This window comes from Schistocerca americana, chromosome 2, assembly GCF_021461395.2.
Source record: "Schistocerca americana isolate TAMUIC-IGC-003095 chromosome 2, iqSchAmer2.1, whole genome shotgun sequence".
Taxonomy (NCBI): Eukaryota; Metazoa; Arthropoda; class Insecta; order Orthoptera; family Acrididae; genus Schistocerca; species Schistocerca americana.
Genome location: NC_060120.1, coordinates 410,187,951 through 410,209,594, shown reverse-complemented (window position 1 = coordinate 410,209,594; position 21,644 = coordinate 410,187,951). Strand labels below are relative to the sequence as shown.

The window sequence follows — 21,644 nt, the reverse complement described above, 5'->3', positions numbered from 1 at the left end:
CGACGTTCCACGATCTTTGCTCTGTTCCTGGACGTAGATGACTACCTTCTACATCTACATAGATACTCTGCAAGCCACAGTGCGTGGTGGAGGGTAGCCGTATCACTACTGGTCGTTTCCCTTTCTGTTCCACTCGCAGACAGAGCGAGGGAAAACGACTGTGTGTATACCTTCGTATGAGCCCTAATTTGTTGTATCTTGTCTTCGTGGTCCTTACGCGTAGTGAATGTTGGCGGCAGTAAGATCGTTCTGCAGTCAGCTTCAGATGCCGCTTCTCTAAATTTTCTCAATACTTATTCTGTGTTAACGAACTGTACTATTTTTTAGGATAAGGTCTTGATGCTATTATGTTAGTCTGACGATCCTGTTTCTTGTTTCAGAAAATGCCCAGTATGAAGAACAAATATAATGTCACACCGGAGACAGTGGTAAGTCTTCCCTACAACGATAGTCTTCTTTATCAAAAATCGCCTATGCAAGTGTAGTGACTCAGTATGTAAATCTTTTATTTGCAGGTCCTATTGTACTTCATAGGAGCTTCGTACTTCAAAATTGTATTGACATTATTATAATTGGCTTTGTGAAGTTTGGTATGAACACTTGACCGTAGGAACTGTGATGCGAATCTCATTACAAGAGGAACTATCTTTAGCAACATTAACTGAAAATTTTTGAAAAACTGTAAATCTTCAGCTCATGCTAAGAAAATAGATTTAATCGACGCAGTTCGCTTTCTACTCCTCATGTTAACACAGACTCGACGTTTCTGCGAGGTTTCAGAATTACACAATCACAGGTGCTCGGAGAACTGAGTGATCTGTGGCAGAAGTAAATGATGGAGTATATCAATAGCTTAAATTTTATACGTACTAAAATATGCATACCACTAGTAACAAAAGTAAAAATAGAAAAATAAACGGGACACTACAAACTTGCCAATTCTCTATTCACTCAGATAACCGATTAGCAACACGTAAGTACTCATTATACAATAAAATGTAACCATAAACGAATGGAAGCACAGTCTCATGTTATTTGCATCGTGCAGCCCAGCATCAACGACACAATCGGTTCAGTGGCTTCTACGCAGGCCAAAACTGTCCTTGAACAAACTACAAACAATTCTGAAATAGAAGCCACATTGTACTGTCAGGAATGAGACTGTCATACAGGACGCTCATCGCAGAGTGTGTTTTTTAAATAATAGAAAGTCCCCAGCGAAAGTGTACGATTCTATTAAACACGATATTCTATTAAAGGATTTGCACTCTTTAAGTTGAGCAATACGCTGGTTGGGCAAGAAAAAAATTTGGAAAAAGATTGTAATTATTGTTCAGGGAAGGTTCAGATTCTACTGTTAACGGGAAAATACCATAAAAGTAGCAATGTTTTGTGAAAAATTCTTAGATGTCTTTCAGGTACATCAGTTTTGTGTTATTTAGGATGTACAAATTAATACTCGTCATTACGCATATTAGCAATGTCTGCAACAAGTACAAGAAATTAGAATACGAACTAGTCTTTTAGAGCTATGATGGAATATTCTGTGTGCTATATTTAGATTCTAGCAAATCAAACAGCAGACGAAAACAAGTCACGAAATAAGAATAAATGTTATAAATCCGTAATATCATGGCGCGTGCTATGTGTCGTCCAACGAGCCATTTCACGTTAAAGGCGGACGTCTTAGTTCAAGTGAAAAAATTGGGCAATTGACAATAGTCTTCAGAGTCATCAAAGTCGCGTTTTCCTGTAAAAACTACAGCTTCATAAAATTTACTATTGTACTTTCAGCTGTTTAGCCATTCTCGAGTGGTTGCAGCTAAGTACTCCGAAACTGCAATAGCGAATTTTATCAAAATATGCGCTGCTAGCCAACATGAAGACAACATGCAACAAATGTACAACTGACATAAATATGAGGGACGTCGAATAAGTAATGCAACACGTTTTTTCTGACATCAGGCTGGTTGCATTCAAGATTCCAGTACACCACATTATTCCCTATTCTTCTGGTTACAAATCCCTATTTTCGAACATAATCTCCGTTCAACACGACGGCCTTACGCCACCTTACTGGGAGGGCCTCTATGCCCACATAGTATCATTCTGCTGGAAGACGTCGGGGCCAACGTCTTACTGCAGCAATAATATCATCATCCACGTACTGCCGAAGATCGTCGCCATGACTGAAGCTGAGAGTGCGTGTTTGAACTTTTTCTTCGGAGGAGAGGTTGTCTGTAGGCACTCCAGGGATTGCCGATTTGTTTCCGGTTCGAAGTGATGAACCCATTTTTCATCGCCTGTGACGATGTTCGACAAAAAAATTGTAACGGTCAGCTTCGTAACTCGCAAGCAATTCCGCACAGATGATTGTTAGTTGCTGTTATGATTTTCCGTTAGGCTGCGAGGAACCTAGCGGGCATACACGCTTGAATATCCTGGAGAACAAGTGTGTTGACACTACGAACAGAGAAGTCCAGCTGTCCAATGAAGTGTTTCATTGTGATCCGTCGATCACCTCGAATGAGAGTGTCTGTACGTTCCAACATTGCAGGAATGCATCTACATCTACATTGATACTCCGCAAGCCACCCAACGGTGTGTGGCGGAGGGCACTTTACGTGCCACTGTCATTACCTCCCTTTCCTGTTCCAGTCGCGTATGGTTCGCGGGAAGAACGACTGTCTGAAAGCCTCCGTGCGCGCTCTAATCTCTCTAATTTTACATTCGTGATCTCCTCGGGAAGTATAAGTAGGGGGAAGCAATATATTCGATACCTCATCCAGAAACGCACCCTCTCGAAACCTGGCGAGCAAGCTACACCGCGATGCAGAGCGCCTCTCTTGCAGAGTCTGCCACTTGAGTTTATTAAACATCTCCGTAACGCTATCACGGTTACCAAATAACCCAGTGACGAAACGCGCCGCTCTTCTTTGGATCTTCTCTATCTCCTCCGTCAACCCGACCTGGTACGGATCGCACACTGATGAGCAATACTCAAGTATAGGTCGAACGAGTGTTTTGTAAGCCACCTCCTTTGTTGATGGACTACATTTTCTAAGCACTCTCCCAATGAATCTCAACCTGGTACCCGCCTTACCAACAATTAATTTTATATGATCATTCCACTTCAAATCGTTCCGTACGCATACTCCCAGATATTTTACAGAAGTAACTGCTACCAGTGTTTGTTCCGCTATCATATAATCATACAATAAAGGATCCTTCTTTCTATGTATTCGCAATACATTACATTTGTCTATGTTAAGGGTCAATTGCCACTCCCTGCACCAAGTGCCTATCCGCTGCAGATCTTCCTGTATTTCGCTACAATTTTCTAATGCAGCAACTTCTCTGTATACTACAGCATCATCCGCGAAAAGCCGCATGGAACTTCCGACACTACCTACTAAGTCATTTATATATATTGTGCGGCCGGCCGACGGCTCTGAGCACTATGGGACTTGACTTCTAAGGTCATCAGTCCCCTAGAACTCAGAACTACTTAAACCTAACTAACCTAAGGACATCACACACATCCATGCCCGAGGCAGGATTTGAACCAGCGACCTTAGCGGTCACGCGGTTCCAGACTGTAGCTCCTAGAACCGCTCGGCCACCCGGCCCGGCGCAGAAGACAAGACAGGTTTGAGGGACCTTATTGCGATGGTGACAGACGCTTCGCCCGACAACTCACCGTGCTTTTGTTAACTGCCAGGTCTACGTAGACATTCTGCAAGCGTCTATGAATATCTGCGATGCCCTGGTTTCCCACCAACAGAAACTCAATGAATGCTTGGAACGCACCTCCGTTACAGACGGCATTTTGAACGCTGCGTAAAACGCCGGATCGTATTGGAACTTCATGAAACTATAGAAGCTGAAGCGGAAATATTTCGCGATGTTGAACGGAAATTGAAAAAATGCATTGGATTACTTATTGAACGACCCTCGTACTACACTGACGGAAAAAATGCAACACTCAAAAATAATTAATGCAGAGGAATGAAATTTCGGGAATACGTTTGTCTAGGTAACATATTTGATTAACATTGCAAGATAACGAGTTAATGTAAGGATGAGATAAGCCGTTTCAAATGTGTAATGCTGGTACATTAATAATCACTGAAACCGCCGGTATGTTGACTGCAAGCAATCAAACCTGCAACGTTTTTTGTTGCATATGTGCTGGATGTCAGTTTGTGGGATGGAGTTCCATGCCTGTTGCACTTGCTCGGTCAATACTGGGGCAGTTAATACATAGGTACATAGGTACAAAGAAGGTTGCTGGGAAGAAACCATGGGTAACAGAAGAAATACTTCAGTTGATTGATGAAAGGAGGAAGTACAAACACGTTCCGGGAAAATCAGGAATACAGAAATACTAGTCGCTGAGGAATGAAACAAATAGGAAGTGCAGGGAAGCTAAGACGAAATGGCAGCAGGAAAAATGTGAAGACATCGAAAAAGATATGATTGTCGGAAGGACAGACTCAGCATACAGGAAAGTCAAAACAACCTTTGGTGACATTAAAAGCAACGGTGGTAACATTAAGAGTGCAACGGGAATTCCACTGTTAAATTCAGAGGAGAGAGCAGATAGGTGGAAAGAATACATTGAAAGCCTCTATGAGGGTGAAGATTTGTCTGATGTGATAGAAGAAGAAACAGGAGTCGATTTAGAATAGATAGGGAATCCAGTATTAGAATCGGAATTTAAAACAGCTTTGGAGGACTTACGGTCAAATAAGGCAGATGGGATAGATACCATTCCATCAGAATTTCTAAAATCATTGGGGGAAGTGGCAACAAAACGACTATTCACGTTGGTGTCTAGAATATATGAGTCTGGCGACATACCATCTGACTTTCGGAAAAGCATCATCCACACAATTCCGAAGACGGCAAGAGCTGACAAGTGAGAGAATTATCGCAAAATCAGCTTAACAGCTCATGCATCGAAGCTGCTTACAACAATAATATACAGAAGAATGGAAAAGAAAATTGAGAATGCGCTAGGTGACGATCAGTTTGGCTTTAGGAAAAGTAAAGGGACGAGAGAGGCAATTCTGACGTTACGGCTAATAATGGAAGCAAGGCTAAAGAAAAATCAAGACACTTTCATAGGATTTGTCGACCTGGAAAAAGCGTTCGACAATATAAAATGGTGCAAGCTGTTCGAGATTCTGAAAAAGTAGGGGTAAGCTATAGGGAGAGACGGGTCCTATACAATATGTACAACAACCAAGAGGGAATAATAAGAGTGGACGATCAAGAACGAAGTGCTCGTATTAAGAAGGGTGTAAGACAAGGCTGCAGCCTTTCGCCCCTACTCTTCAATCTGTACATCGAGGAAGCAATGATGGAAATAAAAGAAAGGTTCAGGAGTGGAATTAAAATACAAGGTGAAAGGATATCAATGATACGATTCGCTGATGACATTGCTATCCTGAGTGAAAGTGAAGAAGAATTAAATGATCTGCTGAACGGAATGAACAGTCTAATGAGTACACAGTATGTTTTGAGAGTAAATCGGAGAAAGACGAAGGTAATGAGAAGTAGTAGAAATGAGAACAGCGAGAAACTTAACATCAGGATTGATGGTCACGAAGTCAATGAAGTTAAGGAATTCTGCTATCTAGGCAGTAAAATAACCAAAGACAGACGGAGCAAGGAGGACATCAAAAGCAGACTCGCTATGGCAAAAAAGGCATTTCTGGCCAAGAGAAGTCTACTAATATCAAATACCGGCCTTAATTTGAAGAAGAAATTTCTGAGGATGTACGTCTGGAGTACGGCATTGTATGGTAGTCAAACATGGACTGTGGGAAAACCGGAACAGAAGAGAATCGAAGCATTTGAGATGTGGTGCTATATACGAATGTTGAAAATTAGGTGGACTGATAAGGTAAGGAATGAGGAGGTTCTACGCAGAATAGGAGAGGAAAGGAATATGTGGAAAACATTGATAAGAAGAAGGGACAGGATGATGGGACATCTGCTAAGACGTGAGGGAATGACTTCCATGGTACTAGAGGGAGCAGTAGAGGGCAAAAACTGTAGAGGAAGACAAAGACTGGAATACGTCAAGCAAATAATTGAGGACGTAGGTCGCAAGTGCTACTCTGAGATGAAGAGGTTAGCACAGGAAAGGAATTCGTGGCGGGCCATATCAAACCGGTCAGTAGACTGATGACCAAAAAAAAAAAAAAAATGCTGATTGTGGATGAGCTGGAGATGTCGTCCGATTGCGCCCCACGTGGGCTCGACTGAAGACATATCTGGTGGTCGGGCAGAACAAAGCAATATGTCGATACTCAGTAGAGGATGTTGGGTTACAACAGCAGTATGTGGTCGAGCGTTATTCTGTTGGAAAACATCCCTGGTATGATGTTCATGAATGGTAGCACGACAGGTCGAATCACCATAGTGACGCAGCCTACGGTTTTGCAGCCAGGAAGAATGGGATAACCACGAGAGTGCTCCTGGTGCCATATGAAATCGAACTCCAGACGATAACTCCAGATCCAGATCTAGTGTGTCTAGTACACAGACAGGTTGGTTGCAGGTTATCAACTGTCGTCCTTCTAAGGAACGCACGGCCATCTCTGGCACCGAAGCAGAACCAGCTTACAGCAGAAAGCACAACAGACCTCCACCCTGCACTCTAATGAGCTCTCACTTGACAGCACTGATGTCACAAATGGCGGTGGTTTGGGGTCGGTAGAATACACACCACGGGGCGTCTTGCTCGGATCTGTCTTTGAAGTAACAGATTTGTAGCAGTTCGTTGTGTCACTGTAGCGTCAACCGCAGCTCAAATTGCTGCTGCAGATGCAATACGATGCGCCAGCGCCATACGCTTAGCACGAAAGTCTTCCCTCTGGATCCGCAGCTCGTGGTCGTGCGGTAGCGTTCTCGCTTCCCGCGCCCGGGTTCCCGAGTTCGATTCCCGGCGGGGTCAGGGATTTTCTCTGCCTCGTGATGACTGGGTGTTGTGTGCTGTCCTTAGGTTAGTTAGGTTTAAGTGGTTCTAAGTTCTAGGGGACTGCTGACCATAGATGTTAAGTCCCATAGTGCTCAGAGCCATTTGAACCATTTCTTCCCTCTGGGAAGTGCCGAGTGGTCGTCTGGAGCGCGGTCTTCTTGCTGCCGTACATCCTCGTGACCACCGCTGCTAGCGTCATATACAATTGCTAAATTTCTTCCAAGTCTTTCTGCAGACTCGCGGAATGACATCCACCTTGTCGCAACCCTATTAACACGACCTTGTTCAAACTTAGTGAGGTGTTGGTAACGGCTCTTTTGTCGCGTCAAAGGCATTCTTGACTTACATCAACTCGTCACGTCCAGTATCATAGGTAACTAACGCTCACGACAGATGCAGCGTGTTTTTAAAACAAACCTGATTTGCATCCTCATAGTAGCGCTGTTAGCGCCACTCTTATGTAAAATGGCGCGAAATGTGAACAAATACCTTCTTCCAGATGTACAAACAGGCCTTTCAACTTCCGCTTATTTCGCAGAACTCCTTCTTCGTGTTACGATTTTTCTTCCATCAGTGAATACACATAGATATACAAATGGTTAGCCTTTGACAGCAACCGTACAAAGTTAGTACCAGTAAGGTGATCTACATTCTGAGTGTCAGGAAAGATTACGCAGAGGATCTCTCATTCAGGAATAACATTTTAATATTCATTATTTGTGAGAAGATCGTGTTATTCCTCGTGTAAGGAGAAGAAAAGTCTACTAGCAAATGTCAGAATTTGACAACGGCAGACAGCGTGACGACGTCTAGAGCGCTACGCACTCTCAGCAAGACGACTATTGTTGTGGCTTAACTTGACCCGGCAGCTGAGAGGAGTGCGCCGACAGCGGTGCAGGATACAAGTACGGCAACACATCGTCAGGCTGGTCCCGGTGCTAGATATAGCATGATGGTTGTATCCGTGCATGGAGGCTCTGAAGAGGAAAAAAAAATAAAGAAAGCTGCCAGACAGTATTCGTCATCATTATATGGGGCCAGCATCTCGCATGATGGTACGGGTTGTCAGTGCGTAGACAACGTGAAGAGATTTGGCACACCCAACCGCCATTTCGGACTACAGCCGTTATATTTATGTCGTTAACGTCGACGGCTGTTCCCTATCTGCGAACGCCTTGTGACACTACCTTTGAGCGAGACAACGCAAGACCACATATTGCCCGCTCTCATCTACCTCGATACAGTGGCTGTTCGACTTGTGCTTTGGCCAGCATGTTCTGCAGATCTGTCACCCACTGACCATGTCTGGTCATGGGTAACCGAGAAACTGGCGCCGGCCGCGGTGGTGTAGCGGTTCTAGACGCGCAGTCCGGAACCGCGCGACTGCTACGGTCGCAGGTTCGAATCCTGTCTCGGGCATAGATGTGTGTGATGTCCTTAGGTTAGTTAGGTTTGTTCTAAGTTCTAGGGGACTGGTGACCACAGATTTTAAGTCCCATAGTGCTCAGAACCATTTGAACCATTTGAGAAACTGGCATACCACCGGTTGCCATAGACTCACTCTGGCATAGAGGTGATACAGAATGTTAAGACGTATTCGTATCTGTCATCCAAGTTAATTTCGACTCGTTGTGCAGCAATTTTAGAGCGACTGGTACATCCAAAGGTTACAGCCCTGTATAGTTAACTTCGCAGTTTTGTACATCCCCAAATCCCCTACAAATTTAATAACTTTTTGTTCCTACCATACTGTACAAGAACAATAAGGGGAATTTCGTAATCTGCTATCCTTCTTGATGTTAAAATTATAATGACAAGAACGCGACCATGACGTCTTTAAAAAAATTTCAGGTAGTTAAATCCAGCAAAGAAAAATTTTAAAAAGTGCAATATTAAGATAATAACGTTACAATAAGCAAAATTACAGCGAATGTTACAAAAAAATTTTTTTTTTAAAGACGCATACTCACGTAAAATCAATGTGGGAGTCGTTGACGCTGTCTAGTATGTCATCAATGTAGTCACCATTTAAATAAATTATATAAAAGTAGTAGCCGTCTTCTCTAGGGATTTGTCTTTAAACTTTTAATTTTTTTTAAATCTCATACATGACGCAAGATACGACAACACAGACCGAGGGAGGTGGAGCAGTGGTTAGCACACAGGACTCACACTCGGAAGGGCGACGGTTCAAACCCGCGTCCTGCCAGCCTGATTTAGGTTTTCGTGATTCAGAAAAATGCCGGGATGGTTCCTTTGAAACGGCTCGGTCGACTTCCTTCCCCATGCTTCCCTAATCCGATGGGACTGATGACCTCGCTGTTTGGTCCCCTCCCCCACAGCAACCAACCACCAACAACATATAGTACGCAAATTTAAAGATTTGCATAAAACTGACTTTAAAATATAAAACGTTGCTTCAGGTCCTACAGAGCGTCAATCTGTCACGTTCAGATCTAGGGACATGCCCGACTGGCTGAAGGGAAGAAGCCCTAGCCCTAAGTTATTTCTGGTACGTGGCGCTCCTGTGCGTCCTTCAAGCGCATAGCTGCAATGAGCAGTGTGTGTGATTTTACAAGTACATGTTACTAACAAAATTAACATATTAAGTAAATATTTCAAAAGAGGGCGTAAAATGAGTGTCATTGAAGTCATACGGCTTACAAAGAGCCCGCAGATTCGGGTAAACAGAGCCTACTCTTTACGAAATGTGCAGACCACACGAGAAGCACTTATGCGTGAATATGCAACCATAAAAATACATTATAAGACGAGAGGTCGTATTGATAAAGCATGCTACATGAACAAATATACTAGGAAAGGACGGTTATAAAATAACTAGTAGTTATTTTATAACTAGTAAAATGGTAAATGAAGCCTCACTAACTGCTGTTTGTGCTAGAAATCACGATGCCATAGATAGAATAAAAACACACTGAAAACAAAAGGGGGAATAGGTCTAAAATGGTATATTATTAAAATGTTGAACATCAGACAACTGTTCATGACAAAGTACATGGCAAAATAACAATAGACTTTTTTTTACTGAACACAGAATTTTGAGGAAAACAAACACTACGCAGAGGCCAGCACCAAGCGGTCAACTTGGCTACTCGGCTAGAAGTAGAGGCTTAAGTCCTTCCAGGAAATGTCTTCTTGCAACACGAAGCTGATCGTTTAAAATGTAGCCATGATTTTTCTGTAAGTACTTGAAAATTTCAAACTCTTCCGATAAATCTGACCTACGCCCCTTTTAATTGTTTCTGTAAGATTACGGTGTTCTCTTAATCCTTCGGGCTATGAGCAGCAATAAATAAATGTTCTGCGTAAGTGGAATTGGTAAATTACTGCCAAATCTTGTGGGGCACTGGTCACTACCGTCGAAATATTTACAGCAATTTAAATAAGAGAAGCAAGATAATATTTCACCAATTGAAGTTACATAACAATCTCTTCAAAGGTTCGAAGAAACAGTTTTCAGTTAGGCAGGCCACAAACATCTTTAGAATGTGTTTGACTAAAATACAAAAAGTAACTCAAGTTTACCTAAAAGAGATTTCATTAAAAGGAAACAAAAACAATTAAAGCTGCTTGATATGAAACCACCACGCTTCGGGCAATGTGCTCCAGAAGAACCAGCCGGAAATTACTTAGGGCAGGCCCGATACGCTGCTCAGCATGCTCCTTTTCTAAGCAACCAGTGCTTTTATTCGGACATCAGTTCTTTATTTGGACCGCTACTAAATCTTTTTGTTACACTATTTTTGAAATAATGAAGAACTAGAATGTTTCCTTGACTATTTCAGTTTCGCCTGTGTTGTCAGTTACACGCAGGTTTGAGGTAGATATGGCACACAGGATTTGCCGATCTCGGAAAGCATTCGACAACAACAAATGGATAAAGATACATGAAATTTTCAGGAAAATAGACATAGCGACAGGAAAAAAAGGGAAATACATTATATACAAACCCAAGAGGTAACAATAAGAACAGAAGATCGAAAGAGAAGTAATCGAATGAAAAAGGGCATAAGGCTACGATGTACTTTTTGTCGCCTACTGTTCAACCTAGACATCAAAGAAGCGATGAACCAACGAAAAGAATCTTTCTGAGATGAGTCCAGAAGTTATGGTCTCGTTGATAACATTGCTGTCTTCAGAGAAAGTGAGCAACAATTACAGGGCATATAGAAGTCTAATGAAAACAGATTACGGTTTACCAACGTAAGATGAAAGAAATGAGGTGTATCAAAAATGAATTTCCGAATTTTGGAGCAGACGAAGAGAAGGAATTTTTTAACCAAATATCTGATGACAGGCGAAGCAAGAACATATGAAAAAAAGCTAGGACAAGCAAAGATGGCGCTCCTTTCCAAAATAAGTTTACTAGTATCAAATATAGGCCGAGGTTCAACCTGCGAGGAAACTAATATGTGGAAAACAGTAAATAGAAGAAGGGATGGGTTGACAGGTCATATGTTAAGACATACGGGAATAATTTCCATGGTACCTGAGGGGGCCGTAAATGGCAAAAACTGTCGTGGAGGAGAGAGATCTACAGAAATCCACGAAACGACTCAGGACATTGGTTGTACGAGTAAGTGCAGCTCTGAGGAAGAGACTGCCTCAAAATAAGAGATGGATGGACGCATCATATTGGACAGAAGAATAATGACAAAAAAAGACTATGGTCAGATCGACTTCTGTTCGGATACTCTGCAGCATTTCACTCAACGATTGTGACCATGTGGGACACACGCGTTCCACAGAGTAATCTGCATATGACGTTATTTGACACTGGTAACGGCCGGTTGTGGCCAGCTGCAGGTAGCTTCCGTTGATTGTGTGCAGCTGATTGCCCTCACACTAGTTATCACGGAAAACATCTTGAGTTATGCTTCAAGCAGAAGTGTTCAACTGTAAGTTCAGACGTGCCGTCATTGCATTATAAGGCAGAAGACTTCAACAAGAAGTCTAAAACAATATCTGTTTCGCTTCATTACTGGCGTCAGCAAACCTGACAGTATCATATCTCCTCTGGGTCTACACGTTGCAACGATTGCAAGCCATTGGATCATTAAAGGTTATCTTGGTATATCCATATTGAAACGGACGACTTGGGACGTCAACTAGTATAATATACGTTAAAAAATGACGAAGGTCCTCCAGCAGTATTAAGGTGTTGGTTTTATTGTCAACTAGTTTCAATGTTGTTACAACATCATCTTCAGGCCCTAAACACAACATACCATACATAAACAACCAATGCAACAACAATAATTTATGAGTTATTATGCAAAACAATTCTATTATAACCACATTACATAATAGATAATTCTAATGAAACTACTTATATTTTTGGTCATTTCCGTTAAAATGCCATCACTCTGGACATTAGCCACTTACGTGGTATCATTAAATATAAGGAAGCTGTATAAGCATAATCGTTTTATTATAGGTTAATATCAGGTATTAAAAAATGAGAGTATATAAAAGCTTAAGCGACAAGCCGTTATTCTAATGGATAATAATATAGGCGTGGAAAATTAATTTTTTTTAAATAATGAACTATAAAGAGGAGAACATACGCGTTGCCAATCAGACATATGTTAGGTAAACTTCATTGTTTACTAGTAGTGAACGGTGGGATAGGTACATTAGAGCTACGTTTGCAAAATTCTGTATTTCAACAACGTGTTAACGTATACTTTTATTGGAATGAATAGTTTTTTAAATTGATTACCATGTATTTTACACTATTGGCTACCTTATATCAACTGGGTTTCGCACCATTTTTTCGGTCCCTTACCATTTCATTGGTGGTGTTAGGAACGAAGTTATCTGAGTAAATTACGCCACTGTTATTTTAGTATGACGACAGCACAGAATTTTGCAAACGTAACTCTAATCTATCTTGCCCACCGCTCACTACTAGTAAACAATGAAGTTTACCTAACATATGTCTGATTGGCAACGCGTATGTTATCCTTTTTGTAGTTCATTATTTAAAAAAAAAATTTACAGTTTTCCACGCCTATTTTATTATCCATTAGAATGACGGCTTGTCGCTTAAGCTTTTATATACTCCCATTTTTAATACCTGATATTAACCTATAATAAAACGGTTATGCATATACAGCTTCATTTGTATTTAATGATACCACGTAAATGGCTAATGTCCAGAGTGATGGCATTTTAACGGAAATGACCAAAAATATAATTAGTTTCATTAAAATTATCCATTATGTAATGTGGTTATAATAGAATTGTTTTGCATAATAACTCATAAATTACTGTTGTTACATTGGTTGCTTATGTATGTATGTTGTATTAGATGTTGTTGTAACAACATAGAAACTAGTTGCCAATAAAACAACACCTTAATACAGTTGGAGGAATTTCGTCATTTTTTAACGTATTAAAGGTTATAGTCACATTCTGTTTTGTCTTATTTTCTTTGCTTTCGATACGTGGAACAATAACTCTCTCCTGTCCCTCTATTTCGTCAAGTACACTGACTTCTATTAGGAGAGCTTGGTGGAAAGTAATACCTCCGAATTTTTCGTTCTTTTCTCAATATCGGTTGAGGTGTTGTATGTCATGCATATTACTCGATCGACTTTTCCGCTTCGCTGACCTAAGTTGCAACCCTCTGTCGCTAGAGGGCTCCGAATTGTAGCGTGTAAAATGACGACGTGTTGTAACCGGAGAAAAAGCGTACAGTAATCGAGTTCCTAACCGCAGAAACATGCCTCGAATTGAAATCCGTAGATGAATGAACACAGTGTACTGTGACGTTTGTATCGACGTTAGTAATGTGCGACATTAGGTTGTTCGTGCCCTTAATGAAAGGAGCGCTGGTGATAACGTCAACGTGTGTAACAGAGCTCGGAGTGGACGACCGCGTACGGCAACCGACCAGACTCATCGGAAATGGGTTGATGAGCTCAAAAGAGAAAATAGTCAGATAACATAGACACAGCTCTCAGGTAAATGTGGCACGAGAGGGAGTACGGACAATCATCGCAGAACTGCGGTAGAGGAAACTGCGTGCACGGTGGGTGCCTCGAATGCTCACTCCTGACGTGAAACGGAGGAGGTCTGACGTATGTCGATACTTTCTTCTGCGTTTCCAGTGTTAGGGAAATCGGTTCCTTCACAACATTGTGACGGCTGATGAAAGCTGCGGTTCAGTGTTTTGACCCCGAAAACGTGACACCATCAATGGGGTTGGGTCATAAATATTCAAGATCATACCATCAGCAGACAATGCCATTCTCAGAGTGTTCTGGGATGTTCACGTGGTGCACTTGGATTCATGCCTAAAGGCACCACCACAAACTCTGAAAGGTACTGCGAAACCATCAGAAAAATGAAAGTACGAATTCTAAGAGTTCGTCCACACATGGAGCACTCGCTTCTTCTGCAAGACAGTGCCAGACCGTACATGAACGCTGCGATATCTCCCATAATCCGATGCGTTGGGTTCACTATCATCCTCCATACAGTCTCGACGAGGCCCACCCGATTTTCATCTATTTTCAAAACTTAGAAAACACATTTCGATGACATCCCTTTGATAGTGATGAAGCGGTGCATGCAGTACCAACAAACTGGCCTCTCGTTGGTAGTTTCTTTCATTTCAAAAATTTCTAGAATTTTTAAATAAAAAATTCGGAGGCGCTGCTTTTCGGCATGCGCTCGTAAATTATGCTGGACTTCATTTTCAAACGATGCACGTCTCCCTCCAATGTGTCCTCAGCTCGTGGTGTAGTTGTTAGAGTTGCTGCCTCTGGATCACGGGGTCCCGGGTTCGATTCCCAACCGGGCTGAGGATTTTCTCTGCCCGGGAACTGGGTGTTTGTGTTGTCCTCAACATTTCCTCATCATTTGTGACAGTTGCTAGATTGTATTAAGTTCAAAAATTGGACTGTGTAAAAACTGCGACTTCGTACGGGCGCGGATGACCGCGCAGTTGAGCGCCCCACAAAGCAAACATCATCATTCCTCCAATGTCCGTGTACATGCGACCTGTATAATTTTGTGTTATTTTCTGTTTTCATGCGTCCATCGTTTCATTCATTGTAACATTTGTGTAACGTTTATGTCTTTTCGCGATCTAGTATTATTTAAGTTGTAGCCATCAACAGCCTGTAAGTATATTCCCACAATGCACTCTACACGAAACACTTCAGACAGAACTGCCTCCACGGCCAAGCAGTCATTGTGTCTGACAGCGTGCTGACAATTTCAGTCCTCGACTGCTTTGCAGCACATTGGGCACCGTGTTGTTGACGGGGAGTTAGTGGTTATGGAATGAGAAAGCCGGCGTCAACGACCGGGACTATCTTGTTCAGTGATGTCATTGGCAGAGGTCGGTCGATAGTTCAACAGCTTTCGTGCGCTTACTGCAAGAACACTTTTAGCAAAAGATGCATTATTCTACAACTGTTTTGCTTTACAAATCAAAGCCAGTAGAGTAGTATTAACTTGTCACAAGGTATAATTAAAGCTAAGAAAGAAAGAGAAAAACCGATAAGCGTTGGGTGTATATCATTAAACATAAGGTGATGAGAAGGATGCATGACAGCCTACCTTCGATACGACCTGAACCAATGCCTCTACCCTTCACACTCCTATAATCTGTTAAAACTATGCAATCGTAGACGCCTATAAAGGAAAGAAATGTAGACGAACTTACACTGGTTGTGTTGTATTTATTGCTCTAAGTATTCTTTATCACATGTACAAGGTTCTAGTAAAATCTCGGCGAATACAGACAGTCGTGGTACTAACGAAAAATAAAAGACATCCGTGGTGCTTACAATATAGGTCTTCCGAATGTCCTCTACTTCATCTTCGGCACGCCAGTCACTCGACTGATTTCCGAAACGAATGCAGCTGTTTATCCTTCAAATGGATAGTAAATACCAGTGAGCGAACTGTGCTCGTCGTGAGCACTCTTCCTACACTAATGTGTGGACTTACTGCATTCCACATATTACCGTGATGGGTGTGTGACGGTTGGATGACGAATGATGGTGGACGGTTCCTATTTTAAGAATCAAGTTGGAGAACCGTAGCGTCAATACAATTCGGAGGGCGCATGGTAGCCTAGCTCGTTATGCAACCTGCTAGGCATCAGTGTAAAGTGGAAGAACGGAAGCAACTACACAGCCTGACGAAAAGCAGAAGTGTGTGTGTAAAATGTGTAAGACTGGCGATATACCATCACACTTTCGGGAAAACATCATCCGCATAATTCCCAAGATTGCGAGAGTCGACAGGTGCGACAATTATCGCACAATTAGTTTAACAATTCATACATCCAAGTGATGACAAAAATAATATACAGGGGAATGGAAAGAGAACTGTGGATGAAGTCCGTTCAACAGGGACTTACATGCATTGAGCTAAAATAATAGTGCATTGAGAATGGCTAGCTTCTAGCCGAAATCTAGATCTGCATAATAAAATTTAAAAAGGCCGACTGATTGCTGCAAGCCCGCCGGGAGGGCCGAGCGGTTCTAGGCGCTACAGTCTGGAACCGCGTGACCGCTACTGTCGCAAGTTCGAATCCTGCCTCGGGCATGGATGTGTGTGATGTCCTTGGGTTAGTTAAGTTTAAGTAGTGCTAAGTTCTAGGAGACTGATGACCTCAGAAGTTAAGTCCGATAGTGCTCACGTCAGAGCTATTTGAACCATTTTTTGATTGCTGCAGTCTATAACTTACAAGTCAGTATAACAGTCGCTGAGTGCAACCGCTTTCAGAATGGAAGGCAGCCTGACTAAGGATGTGTTAGATGACGATCAGTTTGGCTTTACGAGAAGTAAGGGCACCAGAGAGGCATTTCTAACCTTTCTTTTGATAAATAGAAGCGAGACTAAAGAAAAATCAAGAAACGTTGGTAGAATTTGTCCACTTCGAAGAACCGTTCGACAACGTAAAATGGAGCATGATGTTAGAAATTCTGAGAAAAACAGAGATAAGCTGCAGAGAACAATAAGTGTGGACGACCAAGAACGTCGTGATCGGATTAGAAAGGGTGTAAGAAAAGGATGTAGTCTTTCGCCCTTGATATTCACTCTATACGTCGAAGAAGCATTGGCGGAAATAAAAGAAAGGTTCAAGAATGGGATTAAAATACAAAGTGATAGGCTATCAAGATTCGCTGATGGCATTGCTATCCTCAGTGAAAGTGAAGAAGAATTAAAGCAGGTGTCGAATGGAAAGAACAGTCTAATAAGTACGGTATATAGATTGAGAGTAAATCGAAGAAAGACAGAACTAATGAGAAGTAGCAGAAACGAGAAAGCGAAAAACTTAACATCAGTTTTGGAATTTTGCTGCCTAGGCTTTAAAATACACACGATGGTCGGAGCAAGGAGTACATGAAAATGCCGGTTATCACTGGAAAAAGAGCATTCCTAGCCGAGCGAAGTCCGCTAGTATCAAACGTAAAGCTTAATTTGAGAAAGAAATTTCTGAGAATGTTCGTTTGAAACATAGCATTTTATGCTAGCGAGACACAGGCGGTGCAAAACTGGAACAGAAGAGGCTCAGAGCAAGTGCAATGTGGTGCTATAGAAGAATACTGAAAATTAGGTAGACTCGTAATGGAAGGAATGAGGAGGTTCTCCACAGAATCTGTGATGAAAGGAATATATGGAAAACGCTGACAAGAAGAATGGATAGGATGACAGGACATATGTTAAGACTTCAGGAAATAACTTCCAGGTGTTGTAGGGTTCTGTAGAGGGTAAAAACACTAGAGGAAGAGAGTGATTGGAATACACCCAGCAAATAATTGAGGACGTAGGTTGCAAGTGTTACTCTGAGATGAAAAGGTTGCCGCAGGAGACTGATTAGAAAAAAAAGAGAAAAGAAAAAAAACACATTGCAACATTGAGGCAGCTGTTCTTCCCGAAACAAAAAGAAAGAAACTGGCCATGAATATCTGCCCAAGTATGACCATTATTTTAATAGAGCGGGAAAAGGCAGTAGGCTGAGGCAGAAGTATCCATTATTCTAAATAAAAGGTGGTCAGTATACACTGATAAGCAAAAACCATATGACCCTGCTCACCGCCACTTTGGATGCCGCCTGGTGACGTTGCGGGCACGTGATGCGGTAGCAAAATTATTTAAGCGGAGCAGACACGGACGGGGATCACCTTAGCGAAAATATGGGCTGAAAATTGGGAAATCTATTGTGATAAGCGACTTTTTCAACAAAGGGTGGCAGATCCTGTGAATGAGTATGCCGAAATTGGCGAAGCTGGTGGAACGTTCACGTGGTACTGTCGTGAACAACTACGGAAAGAGGTAGAACGACAGTGAAACTGCCAATAAGTGCTAAATGGTTAGGCATCCACGGCTCTTCACAGAAAGTTGGATTCGGAGGCTTGTCTCCTCTGTAGCGTAGGATAGAAGGTGATCTGTGGCATCTCTGCCGAAAGAGCACAATGCTGGTGCACGCTCAAGTGTTTCGGAGAACACTGTTCATCGTACATGGAGCTCCACGGCATACCCTCGCTACCTGTTCACATGTTGACCCAATGATATTGTCAATTATGACTGCAGTGGCCACGGAACCATCGGGATGCGATCGTCGATCAATGAAGACGTGCCGACTCTTCGAGTGAATCACATTTTTGCTACACTAGGTCGATGATCGTCTTTACAAACGGCGTCATCGAGGTGAACGGCGGCTCGAATCGTGCTGCGCGCCACGTACGCAGTCTGGTGGGAGTAGTATTATGCTGTGGGAGACATTCTCCTGCTCTTGCGTGGGTCCTGTAGCTGCAAGCGAAGGTTCGCCGACAGCTGCGCACCATCTGCATCCCATCATACTTGATGTCTTCCCCGACGGCGACAGCATCTTTCATCGATGTAAATGTTCGTGTCTCGGAGGATGAACCATGCTATAGTGGTTTGAGGAGTATTATAGTGAACAAACGTTGATGTCTCGGCGACCAAATTCGCCTGATGTAAAACATACAGAACCCATCTGGACATCGTTGCGGGCACAAATCAGCTGCCCGTTATTTACGCGAATTAAATGACCTTTTCGTAGACATCTAATGCTATATACCTCCACAAATCTACCAACAAACTGTCAGATCCCTGATATGAAGAATCAGTGGTGTATTTTATTCCAAAGACGGACAATCTGTATCTTCTACACTTTCAAGGATAGTAATGAATAGAAGAGGAGGCAACACGATGCCCAGCCTGAGATTATATGGTATAACTAGCAAAGTTCAAGAGAAGATAGTACTAATTACTTATAACAACATACAGTGGCAAAAAAATGGAGAGTCCAGAGAGAACAGTAGAAGAACAATATTAGCATAAAAAGAGCAGTAGAAGCCCTTCGAGAATATAAGAAGAAGAAACTTGTTTGGTGGGCTGTAGGAAAAGCAGAGGTGGTTGAAACGAAAAAAAGAAGCTCATTTGACATTCGTGAAGAATGACAATCAAATAAGAAATAGATACAGGACACTAAGTAGGGACTTGAAAATAGAATTGTTGAAAAGGAAAAACAAGGCGCGAGGTGAAAGACGTGAATATGTAGAGAGGATGATCGGTGGAGCTGGTAGTGAAGAACCATGGAGGACAATCAAATCGAGGGGAGTGTCAATTACTGACAAGTCACATCATAATAATATCAGTCATGGTCAATGGTCAAAGTATTTTAAGAATTTATTTGAGGAAAATGGGTCTGAATCTTCATATAGATGTGAGATAACGATGCAACGGAAGGAATTACGGCCTTTGGATACAAAAGTTCTTCAACAGGTTTTGAGGAGCTGTTAGATGAAAAAGGCATCATGATCTGGAACAATATATCCAGACCTGGCGAGTTTGACCACAGAAATGGTTGGAGATGCCAAGCAAACTGTTTAAAAGAGTGTGAAATGGAGAAGACGTTCCATCGGAATGGAAAGCATGCTACATAACATAACATAAGAAGGTGTCACGTAAGGACCCAAATAATTATGGGGGATTGGCACTGATTCCTTTTGTTGGAAGACTGTTCTCGAAGATACTTATGATTTGATAGACAAAGAAACAAGTCACAATCAGCAAGAAGAGCAAGCAAGATTCTGGGAAGGAAGGCCGGTAATGGACATCTTCATAGTGAAATTAATGTGTGAAAAACCTATATAGGTTGGACTGGAGACGCACTTTCCATTGATTGACCTAGAGAAAGCAAATGATAACGTACCCATAAACAAACTGTGAGAAAAGTTGAAGGAGATAGAATTGGATGAAAGATTGCTAAAAGCTATTATGAAATTACATGAAATAATGTGATTACGTAGGCTTTCCCGTCGTAATAAGTCTTGAAAGTCTCTTCGGGTTTGCTGCCGGATCCTAAAATCAACTTGACTGGATATTTCGGCGATCCAACTGTTCGCCATCTTCAGGAAATGCTGCTTCTGCTAATGAGTCCCGCTGAGAACTGACGCAAGATTGCAATCCGCCCATCACGGTTTCTGGCTTCCAAAACAGGGAGGTGGCGCCGCCCTTAGTGAAACACTGCTGGCAACGATACATCGCAATCAAGGCCGCACCGAAGAACGTTCAGTTTTGATGCGAGATAATACAGGATTCCATGTTTCGCTAAGAGGAAACACATTGTCTCTGTTGATTAAATTATCAGCCAACCTAACTTCAATCGCCTCTTTGTAGACGCTATTCCAAAAACCGGAAATGTTGGCAATCACAACAGTTTCTTCAAATTTCATTTTATGTCCCTCATTTGTGTCCCGCATGGACGTGATGCTCTTAACAGATTTTTGGACCACTTCAACTGTCTTCATCCCCGTATCAAATTTACTACGGAGGTTGAAAATGATGGAATGCTTCCATTTTTAGATGTAATCGTTTATAAAAAACCAGATGGAACTTTGGGACACAGTGTTCACCGAAAGCCGACACACACAGATTGGTATCTGCACCCTAAGAGTTGTCATCCACCACACCAAGGTCCTTAGGACTTTGGTACGGAGAGCATATGCCATTTCCGACGCAGACAGCTTAACCCAAGAACTTGAGCATTTGATGACTGTTTTTAAGGAAAATGGATACACCGAGAAACAGATTCGTCGGGCTATGGAATTTGGATCATCTCCGGATGTGTACGAAGAGGAACATAGATCTGTGGCCTTTCTTCCTTATACTGGAGGCTTATCGTTTAAGATTGTACAAATTTTAAGGAATTTTAACATTAAGAGTGTGTTCCGTCCACCTTCTAAGATTAGGGCTCTGCTCGGCTCTGTGAAGGATGATTTGGGACTTAGGAAACCCGGGGTGTACAAAATCCCGTGTCAATGTGGGAAAGCTTACGTTGGCCGTTCTATTCGCACAGTGAATGACAGGTGTGTGGAACATCGCCGTCACACGAGGCTACAACAGCCGGAAAAATCGGTCGTAGCACAAAACTGCCTAAATGAGGGACACAAAATGAAATTTGAGGAAACTGTTGTGATTGCCAACGTTTCCGGTTTTTGGAATAGTGTCTATAAAGAGGCGATTGAAGTTAGGTTGGCTGATAATTTAATCAACAGAGACAATGTGTTTCCTCTTAGCGAAACATGGAATCCTGTATTATCTCGCATCAAAACTGAACGTTCTTCGGTGCGGC

General features: G+C 42.1%; 1 protein-coding gene across 1 annotated transcript in view; it reads left to right on the top strand.

Annotated features, from left to right (window-relative positions):
- Nucleotides 1-383: 383 nt before the first annotated feature.
- Nucleotides 384-21,644, top strand: part of LOC124595352 (sodium-dependent nutrient amino acid transporter 1-like) — a 117,863-nt gene continuing 96,602 nt past the window's right edge. The window contains exon 1 of the mRNA XM_047134067.1: nt 384-428. Coding sequence (XP_046990023.1) covers nt 384-428 — 45 coding nt within the window. The remainder of the gene's footprint in view (nt 429-21,644) is intronic.